Raw genomic sequence first — 11,053 nt, forward strand, 5'->3', positions numbered from 1 at the left:
ATCACACTTCGGCAGGATCTTATACACAGACCCACACACCCAAACATACAGCCTGTGACCATCAGGTCTACAGCACCACACACCCTCAGATACACATGCACAATCACATACACACACACACACACACACACACACACCATCATGCATTCACCCGGACACACACCATCACCCAAAGACACCTGGAACTGCCATACACTCCTCTCCCAGCACATGAACACATGCCCATCTGTGTACCCACATGATCTCAGAGCTGCCCCCCAGCCCTGGCCATCCCACCAAGCTCAGACACACAACCACCACGCCCAGAACACACAAAAACCCATGACTCCCAGCCCTGCGCGCAGATACACTCGCTCACAGAATTGTGGAGGCTGGCACACACACACACACAGACACACACACACACACATACACGAACTCTCCCAGGCACAGAGAAGCCCCGTGCCTTGGCAGCCATGCAGCCCTTGGGAACGGGACCCCCGGGACGGGGCTCACCGCGCACCCCCATGCCCACCCCAGCTCCGCCCCCCCCCCCACCGCCTGGCCGGCTGGCGGGCTTTAATACAGATGCCAAACTCGTAATTGTAACTGAGGGTGACAGGGTCACCTTGAGCCCCAGATGCTCGCGCGGTGACAGATGGCGTTGGCAAACCTGATTATCGGCCCCTGTGCCAGCGCCTGTGGCACCTGCATTCCCCGCCCCTCCCCCGCTCCCCCAGCACTCATTACCCACCCATTACTGGGCCTGGGGGGTGGGGGTGGGGGCCGGCTGGCATTGCCCGGGAGGGGGCAGGGACTCCGGGGGCCCCCCGGCACCAAGGTTCCCAGCTGGCTCCCCGGCTGGCAGGAGGTGGGCACAGCTGAAAGGGGGGAGGGCAGGCGCTTCATGCCTGCCAGAGAGAGGGCTGAGCTGCCCACTCGGACACTGCTTGGGGTTGGCACAGAACCCTGGAGGGAGGAGGGAGAGTATGTCCCCGACTCTGTGGGCCCCTGGTGATCACCCCCACTTCAGGGCCCTTGGAGCAGGGCCTTGGGAGCTGCCTTCCTGGCCTGTTCCCACCCCTCTGTGCAGGCCTGTGAGGTCAGAGGTCACAGGCTCCCACGCCCCACTGGCCCATCTGTTTCCTCGGGTCCCCTCCTCCTGCTCCCCTCACCTGGGGCCTTCCTTCCTGAGGCAGGAAGAAGGCTGAGGGGGGCCTGGCCAGCCCCCGCCCTGCGCTCCGGGGGGCATTTGGAGGCAACCCTGACAGCGCCACATGTCCCCGCGTCTGTGCCAGACGGGCCCATCTGCTAGGGCCCTGGTTCCAGCCGCCCAAAGCCAGGCTGCCCTCGTCCACTGCAGACCCTGAGCCCAGCTGAGGAAGGAGTACCCCTGATGCCCACGCTCCAGCACAGGGCCACCCACCCCCAGGAGACCCCAACTGGAGAAATGCACACACACACACACACGTACACACACACAACTAGACTTGGCCAACCTTTATGGTTCCTGTAGATGCCACACTGGGCATGGTGCTGTGTGGAGACTGGGGGTGGGGGGTGGGGAGGGACGGGGGGGCAGCTGGGGGCACGTGTGTCCTGCCTCTGACTCGGGGAGCCCAGGTTTCCCCCAGCAGCTCCGTCTGCCTCCCGGCCTTGGTTTCTCGGGATCGCTAGGACCGTGTCATCACTGCGTCTCCTAGTGTGGGTGGGGCCGTCTATCTTTCCTGCAGCTGGGAGTGTCTTTGACTCATCCTGTGAGAGGAGGTCCAGCTTGGTGGTTAAAAACAGGAACCACCATGCCTTGGGTTCAGATGCCACCTCTGCCATGTACTGCTGTGTGACTCTGAGTGAGTGACTTTGCCTCTTGGGACTCAGGTTTCCTTTTCTGTAAAATGTGATGCTACTAACCGCTATGTCACGGGGCTGCTCTGAGGATGACATGAGTTGGTACTTATCAGAGACTTAGAGCAGGGCCTGGCAAACAGCGAGGGCTCAATAAATATGCACTTTGACTATGAGTGGTCCACCCCCATGGCTGGGGCTGTGCCTGGCGTCCCTAGGAGCAGGGTGAGGACTCTGGACACCTGTCTGGCTGTCCCTGCGTCCCTGGTTGCTGGACCCAGTGTACATGGTCCAGGTTGGCATCATTCTCAGCCTGTCTTCCCCCGTCTCTCCAAGGTGCGTGCATCTGCGTGTCCATTCGTGATGCTCAGCTCGTGCCTTTGGTCTGCACTGACACCCCTCAACCCGCACAGTGGACATCCTTCACCTGGCGACGGGAGGCTGGGCTGCCCGCCCAACACCAGAGAACCACAGGTGCCCAGCGCGTGCGAGCGGACACACAGCTGTTGCAGAGGATGAGCGGGGATGTAGGAAGAGGAGCAGTGGCCAAAGCAGAGGTGATTGAGGAGGTGGCCAGCCATGAAGCCCAGCCGGGAGAGCACCTGGGGCCAGAGGCAGGGAGATGAGTCAAGGGCAGTGGAATCTGGAGCCAGAGACTTCATCCTACCTAGAGAGGCATGGATGCCTGGGTTCAAATTCTGACTCTGCCATCTGCTGGCTGTGTGCCTTGGGGCAACTTACTCAACCTCTCTGGGCGTCAGTTTTCTCACCTGTAGAATCATCAAAGTTCAACCAGGAAAAAAAAGAAAACCACTCTAGGCCTTTCGACAGAGAGAATTAATACAGAGCAGGGCTGCTTTTCCCTAGCAGGAGATGATGATAAGGATAAGGTGGCCTGGGGATTGACACTTGTAGGAAGCTGCTGCCACCTCCAGGGGTGAGCGACAATAGGAAGGGTGGTATTCCAGGATCCCTGGGGGGGATTAAACAGAAAACCCTTAGCTCATTGCCTGGCACACAGTTGGCACTCAGTAAATGCTAGTTCTTCCTATGATCTCCTCCACTTAAGTGGATCTATCAACTTGCTCCCAGATCATGGCCCTTCTCTGTTTAAACCCTGGACCCTCCATCCGCCCTCCCGCCTCCACATCTCCCTGCCCTTCCCCCCGTCACTGCCCCAGCCACCCTGGTCTCCTCGATGTTCTTCCTCTCTTTCTTTCTTTTTTATTTATTTATTTTTTGATGTGGACCATTTTTTTTTAACATCTTTATTGGAGTATAATTGCTTTACAATGGTGTGTTAGTTTCTGCTTTATAACAAAGTGAATCAGCTATACATATACATATATATCCCCACATCTCCTCCCTCTTGCGTCTCCCTCCCATCATCCCTATCCCACCCCTCTAGGTGGTCACAGAGCACCGAGCTGATCTCTCTGTGCTATGCGTTTGCTTCCCACTAGCTATCTATTTTACATTTGGTAGTGTATATATGTCCATGCCACTCTCTCACTTCGTCCCCTCCCTGTGTCCTCAAGTCCATTCTCTACGTCTGCGTCTTTATTCCTGGATGTGGACCATTTTAAAAGTCTTTATTGAATTTGTTACAATATTGCTTCTGTTTTATGTTTTGGTTTTTTGGCCCCGAGGCATGTGGGATCCTAGCTCCTTGACCAGGGATCGTACCCGCACCCCCTGCATTGGAAAGAGAAGTCTTAACCACAGGACTGCCAGGGAAGTCCCCCTTTTTTAATTTTTTGGCTGCACCATGCGGCATGTAGGATCTTAATTCCCCAACTAGGGATCAAACCCGAGCCCCCTGCATTGGAAGCACGGAGTCTTAACTGTTGGACCGCCAGGGAAGTCCCTATTCTTTCTTTCTTTCTTTTTTTTTTTAATTGAAGTATAATTGATTACAATGTTGTACTAATTTCTGCTGTACGGCAAAGTGACTCAGTTACACACACACATATATATACATTCTTTTTTTATATTCTTTTCCATTATGGTTTATCCCAGGAGATTGGATATAGTTCTCTGTGCTATACAGTAGGACCTTGTTGTTTATCCATTCTAAATGTAATAGTTTGCATCTACTAACCCCAAACTCCCACTCCATCCTTCCCCCACCCCCCCTCCCCCTCAGCAACCCCAAGTCTGTTCTCTATGTCTGTGAGTCTGTTTCTGTTTTGTAGATAGGTTCATTTGTGCCATATTTTAGAGTCCACATATAAGTGATATCATATGGTATTTGTCTTTCTCTTTCTGACTTTACTTAGCATGATAATCTCTAGTTGCATCCTTGTGGCTGCAAATGGTATTATTTCGTTCTTTTTATGGCTGAGTAGTATTCCATTGTATATATGTACACATCTTCTTTATCCATTCATCTGTTGATGGACATTTATGTTGTTTCCATGTCTTGGCTATTGTGCATAGTGCTGCTATGAACATAGGGGTGCATGTATCTTTTTGAATTATAGCTTTGTCCAGGTATATGCCCTGGACATGTGGGATTGCTGGATCATATGGTAGTTCTATTCCTCGCTGTTCTTTCAATGCACCGAACTTGTGCCTGCCTCCGGGACGTTGCCCCTGCTGCGCCCTCCACCTGGACTTCTCTTCCATCCCCCCTTCCCAGAGCTCATTCCAACTCATCCTTCCTTCCTCAGAAGCACCCCCAAGACAAATTTCACCCTCCTGGCAGTCTTTCTCCTAGCATCCTCATCTCTTTCTCCAGGGTCTCATAGCAATTTATTGTTATGTCTCTTTGGGGGATTGTTAATGTTCCTCTCTCTCCCAGAATATTCACTACCTGAAGGCAGGGACTCTTTCCGTCTTGTTTGTGGCTATAGCCCCAAGAGGTGCATCATAACAAAACCTAACACTTGCCGAACCCTAACACCCTGCCGAGCCCATGCTGCTCACCTTTGAGGAACTCCCTCCTCCCCACAATGCTGCAAGGCTGGAACCATTAACATCCCCATTTACAGATGAGGAAACTGAGGCTCAAAGAAGTCCCTTGCTTGCCTAAGACTACACAGCTGCCAAGGGGACTGCTAGCCCTTAGAGCATCCTTGTGCCCCCCTGGGACAGTTGCAGCTCTGGGAGAGGGTACACAGCTGGATCCCAGGTCAGGGGTCCCCTCTGCTGTGCGCAGTGTGCATGGCTGTATGGGGCAACTGAGGCAGCTGGTCCAGGGCTGTGCAATACCACCGAGTTGTATGGATTCAATGAAAGTTTGCTGAATGGATAACAAGCCAAGGGGTCTTGGGAACTGACACCCTGGTAGGCATGGTGCCAAACACTTTGCATGAGTTCTCAACTATTATTAACTCCCTTTTGCAAAGGTGGGACTTGAGGCATAAAGAAGGAAAGCCACTTGCCCTGGGTCACACAGAAATCAGCAGCTGAGGCAGAAGTTGAACTTAGGTACGCCTAGCTCCAAAACCTGAGCCATAAACAACACATGGTATGAATTATCAAAACCTTTATGGAGCGCCAACTGAATGCAGCTGTAAGAGTGCTTCCCTTACCCCTCTCATTCAGGCTGCCCAATAGCCCTTAGGAGGCAAGTGCTACTATTATTCATTCATTCATTCAATCATTCAACAAATACTTACTGAGTGCCCACTGTGTGCCTGGCTCTGCTCTAGAGCCGGGATGGGGCTACAGAAGTGAACAAGACATAAAAATCTCTGCCCTGGTGGAGCAAACATTCTAGTGAGGGAGATAGATGGTAAATGCGACTACAAATCAATTTCATTTGTTAGGTGATGATGTGAACTACAGAGAGAAATAAAGCAGAAAGGGGGAACATTTTAAAACAACATCTGAGTAAAAACCTGAGGAGGTGAGAGAAGGAACCATAGAATGCTGGGGGTGGGGAGTGCTAGAGGCAAAGGGAACAGCCAGTGCAAAGGACCTGAGGTAGACATAATATTGGTGTGTCTGGAGAAAAGCAAGATGGCTGGTGTGGCAGGAAGAAAGTGGTTGAGGGGGAGAGTGGGAGGAGGTAAGGGCAGGAGATGACAGGCATTTTGTGCAGGGCCTTGTGCGCCACAGGAAGGACTTGGACGTTCACTCTGAGTGAAGTGGGAGCCATGGAGGGTTCTGAGCAGAGGAGGGATGTGATCAGACTCAGGTGTTCCCAGATGCCCTCTGGCCACTAGATGGAAAATGAGACTCAGGAGACAGGGTGGCCATAGCAGAAGCTGGGAGACCAAGATGGCAGCACTTGCATTGGCCCAGGTGGGAGATGCTTATGCCCCATTTTACAAGGGAGAAAACTGAAGATCAGAGACATTTAGGTGAAGGATGCAGGGTTGACCCCAAATCTGTCTGGTGCCACAGCCTGTGCTCTATCAACACTGAAACCCAGCCCTCTCCTTCCCCTACTTGAGTGAAGGGCACAGCTTTGCACATCTCCTGGGCCACTTCCTGTGGGTCCAGTGGCAGAGACAGTGATGGCCACATCCTGCCCATGCTGCAGCCTGCCTGTCCCCAGCTGCCCAGTTTTCTGCAGGCCCAGGAAGGCCTTCCAGCTGCCAAGGGCAGAGGATGGCACTGGGAAAGCTGGGGCCCCTTGACCCAGAGACTGGGTCTCATTGGCAGCAGCCTGGGGCTGAGCTGGGAGGCCTCGGGGTCCAGGCCTCCCTGAGCCTGTGGGCAGCCAGGCCCCAGTGAGCAGGCTCAAGAGAGTGGTCAGCTAGCTGAGGATCATCTGTTTGTCTTTCTGTCTGTTGGTCAGTCTGGGACTGGGCTCAGGGTCCTGGGCAGCCAACCCTGCTGTCTGGTAGGTGGAATCTGTGCTCTCTAGATCCCCCTTTTTTTTTTTTTTTTTTGGCTGAGCTGCGTGGCTTGCAGGATCTCAGTTCCCTGACCAGAGATTGAACCGGGTCCTAGGCAGTGAAGGCACTGAGTCCTAGCCACTAAGGGCACCGGGGAACTCCCTCCAGATCCACCTTTTTTGTTGTTGTTTGCTTTGTTTTGTTCTTAATGTTTATTTATTTTTGTATTTGGCTGTGCCGGGTCTTAGTTGCAGCATTCAGGATCTTAGTTGTGACATGCGGGATCTAGCTCCCTGACCAGGGATCAAACCCTGGCCCCCTGCATTGGGAGTGTGGAGTCTTAACCACTGTGCCACCAGGGAAGTCCCCAGGTCCACCTTTAATGGCTTGCCCCCAACCTGGGTAACCTGGGTAGCCTGGAAGGCACCTCTGCAAACCCACAATGGGGAGGAGAGTAAACCCCTTACCTGCTGGGTTCCCACCCCTCCCCTAGCCTGGCAGGGGATCTGGGGGCTGGGCTTGCGAGTTTGTAGTTTGTTGGCTGTGGAGACCAGAAAGGAAAGGTGGAGAGGCAGGGGCTTAGGGGCACAATGCTGAATGCCCTAAGGGGCTCCTTTCCCATCAGGGCCCCATTCTTCCATTTAGCAAACTCAGACTTTGCAGTTAGCCTTCTCAGGCTTCAAACTCAACACTGAAACTCCCTGGTTATGCAATCTCAAGTCCCTAAACCTCTCTGGGCCTCAGCTTCCTCTTCTGTAATAAGGGGATAACAACGGTCCCTACTTGGGGGAATTCCCTGGTGGTCCAGTGGTTAGGACTCAGTGCTTTCACTGCCAGGGCTAGGTTCTATCCCTGGTTGGGGAACTAAGATCCTGCAAGCCAAGAGGCGCCGCCAAAAAAAACCAAAAAATAAAACAGAAAAGCTAGTCCCTGCTTGGTAGGGTTGTTCTGAAGACTGGAGATGATTTATGTAAGGAGCTTCAAATAGAGGTTGGTACACAGTAGCACCATGAATAAGCTATGATTAACACTATTGCTGTTGTTTTTTTCTTTGGCATGCATTAGAGGCCAGGAATAATTCTGAGCCCTGGGGATACAGGACGACAACACAGAAAATGGGTCCTGCTGCCACAGACTTTACATTGTAGTGCAGAAAACAGACAACACAAGATAAGATGAATTCAGAGTCTTAAGTGTTACGAAGATACTAAAATGGGATGTGCCTTAGAGGAATCGGGGTGGGGCCTTCTGACCCCAGGGTGGTCGGGGAAGGTCTTCCTGTGGAAGTGACATTTTTGCACAGACCCTAGGTGCTGTGGGAACAGCCCCGTGGGGAGTGCTGGTTGGAGTGCTGGAAGCACATAAACAGCCCCGTCCCAGAATTTGGGGCCCTGGAGGCGCCTGGGGGTTCCAGTCCTGGCCCTGGCACCTGCGCGGCCCCCATCTCACACCCAGGTAAGCCCTGAGATGCTGCAGGGCCGGTCCTTCTCGTGCCCCCCGGAGCTGCGAGTGCGATGGGGTGCGCTTGCCCTCTGGCGGCAACTCTCAGGATTGCACGGCGACCGTGCCCTGGACAACTGCCTCCCGGACGTCCCACCTGGAGGTGCGCGGGCACCTCCCAGCGACCCCGCTACATCCGAGCCCCTGAGCGTCCCCCAACCTGCCCTTCCGATGTCCTCTAGACCCAGCTAATGGCAGCTCCGTCCTGCCAGGTGCTGAGGCTCCAAACTTGGCAGCATCTTTAAGCCCTTCTCTGACTCCCCTCCTCCCCAATTTGATATGACTGCAAGTCCCTTCCACTGCAGAATCTACCCAGAATCCGCCCATTTCTCACTCCCTCTTCGGTCCCCAACCTGGACATAATCCTCATTATCTCCCACCTGAACCAGTGCAGCCCCTCCGCCCTGGTACCCCAGCTCCCGCCTCCTCCCTCCCTCCAAGTCTGTTCCTCCGACAGCACCCAGAGGGCTCCTCCGGGAACCACCTCACTCAGATTAACAGCCAAAATTCTCCCTGCAGCCCACCAGGCCCCGCCCCGTTTGCTCCCATCACCACCCCACCCTCATCTCTCCGCACTCTCTCCCCGTTTTCTCACTCCCTCCAGCCACGCGGACTTCTTCGCTATTCCGTAGACTCACCCAGGCATAATCCCATAATCCCACACAGTTGTACGGGGCTGCGACACTCTTGAAGTTTCAACATGGAAAATATAGCTAAGAAAAATGAAGTTAAAACAATTTCACAACAAGGTGCTGACGTTTTGGGGAAGAGGGATAAGAACTTACAGGTACAATTTAATTGTACTTGCACACTGAAAAGAGCAGCAGGATTCTCCTGTTGGGGAGGGACATTTAAATAGGCAGATGAGATTGGGGAGGGAGGGGGGAGGGGGGAGGGGGAGGGGAGGGGGAGGGGGAGGGGGGAGGGAGCGGTGTCCCTTTAGAGTTTGAAAATTCAATGCAAAAAAAAAAAAAACCTTAAGAAAAAAGCACAAATGGAAGCAAACAATACCTTTGTTCTGCCCCTTGTTTTTTAAGTGATTTGGGGCATTCAAGTAAGTATAGATAAAAATAGATAAAATATATAATAGATATAGATAAATATATAGTAATATATATATAATATAAGTAATATAAATATATAATATAGAGAGATAAATATATAACAAACCCCTCTGTACTCATTACCACAATTAAGAAATAAAAGATCACAGATATGAGAGAAACTGACTCTATACTTGTCCCTAATCCCTGAATTTGCCAATGATAATCCTCAGGCCTGTATTCATAGTTTTACTGTATATGTGCCCATTCAGAAAAGATACATAAAATTGTTTTGTTTAAAACAATATACATGGTATCTGAATGTATATATCCTTTTAACTTTCATCTGTCCTGCCCTTCAGTATTTCACTGCACATATATACACCCCAATTTTTTTCTCCATTATCCAATTTTTTAACCATCACAAACAATCCTGCAAAGAATATTCTGGAACGTAGCTCTTTTTCACCTAGGCTTTTGCACTTACTCTATCTGCGAGAGTTTGCTCCTTATCAGTGGTGCACATTCCTGGCTGCACATTAGAGTCACTTGTAAATGAGGAACCCATGCCCAGAATCTGCTGCAAATCAATCACTACATTGGAATCTCTGGGGATGGGATCCAGGCAGTGGTGTTTTAAAAAAAAGCACCTCAGGGCTGCTGTGAACCCATGGGCTGTGTCGTTATATACAGCAGTAGATCTCAAGCTTGAGCCCACATCAGCATCACCTGGAAGGCTCTCGCCCAGATCTGATTCTGGGATGGAGCCTGAGAACCTGCATTTCTAATAAGTTCCCAGGTGATGCTGCCACTGGCCTGAGGACCACACTTTGAGAACCATGACACAGAGCGCGCCTTTATTCTTTTTTAACATCTGCATAGTATCCCATCGTATGGATAGTCAGTAATTTCTTTGACAAATCCTCTATTCTTAGACATTTGGGTATTTTTCATGTTTCATTACTACAAAAAAAATTGCCCATTGTAAGTCAACTATATTTCAAGTTAAAAAATTTAATTGCCTACAATGGAATCTCATTCAGCTATAAAAAGGAATGAAGTATTATATTAATTTGCTAGGGCTGCCATAACAAAGTACCACAGACTGGGGGTCTTAACCAACAGAAGTTTACTTTCTTACAGTTCTGGAGGCTAGAAGTCTGAGATCAAGGCGTCACCACAGTTGGTTTCTTCTGAGGCCTCTCTCCTTAGCTTGTAGATGGCCATCTTCTCCCTGTGTCTTTACACGGTCTTTCCTCTGTGTGTGTCTGTGTCCAAATTTCCTCTTTTATAAAAATACCAGTCATACTGGATTGGGGCCCACCCTAATGACCTCATTTTAACTTGACACTTTTTCTACATATGGTCACGTACTGAGTGTTAGCACTTTAACATATGAATTTTGGGGGGACACAACTCAGTCCATAACAAGTTCTGATACATGTTACAGTATGGATGAACCTCAAAAACATGCTAAGAGAGACTTCCCTGGCGGTCCAGTTGTTAAGACTCTGCTCTCCCAGTGCTGGGGGCATGGGTTCGATCTCTGGTCAGGGAACTAAGATTCACATGCTGCCTGGCACAGTCAAATAAATAAATAAATAAAACCAACTAAGAAAATGAATCCATACACAAGTAGTCACATCGTGTATGATTCCATTTACTTGAAATGTCCAGAATGGGCAAATCCATAGAGATAGAAAGTAAACTAGTGGTTGCCAGGGGCTGGGTGGGGAGGGGGACTAGAGAGTGACTGCTTAATGGGTACAGGTGATGGAAATGTGCAAGAAGTTAAATAGAGGTGGTGGTTGCATAACATTGTGAGTAGACGAAATGCCACTGAATCGTTCACTTTACAACGATTATGTTGTGTGACTGTTACCTCAGTTTAAGGCC

General features: G+C 50.9%; 1 protein-coding gene across 1 annotated transcript; it reads right to left on the minus strand.

Moving 5' to 3' along the window:
* Positions 1 to 1,564: 1,564 nt before the first annotated feature.
* On the minus strand, positions 1,565 to 8,768 carry DAND5 (DAN domain BMP antagonist family member 5; the record flags this gene model as incomplete). Its single annotated transcript, XM_082454002.1, is given in 7 exon segments — positions 1,565 to 2,244; positions 2,246 to 2,345; positions 2,347 to 2,426; positions 6,223 to 6,286; positions 6,288 to 6,532; positions 7,082 to 7,155; positions 8,753 to 8,768. Coding segments are annotated over 7 exon segments (849 nt in total). The 3' UTR covers positions 1,565 to 1,974.
* Between the last annotated feature and the right edge of the window lie 2,285 nt (positions 8,769 to 11,053).

This window comes from Balaenoptera physalus, assembly GCF_965194825.1.
Source record: "Balaenoptera physalus genome assembly, chromosome: 3".
Taxonomy (NCBI): domain Eukaryota; kingdom Metazoa; phylum Chordata; class Mammalia; order Artiodactyla; family Balaenopteridae; genus Balaenoptera; species Balaenoptera physalus.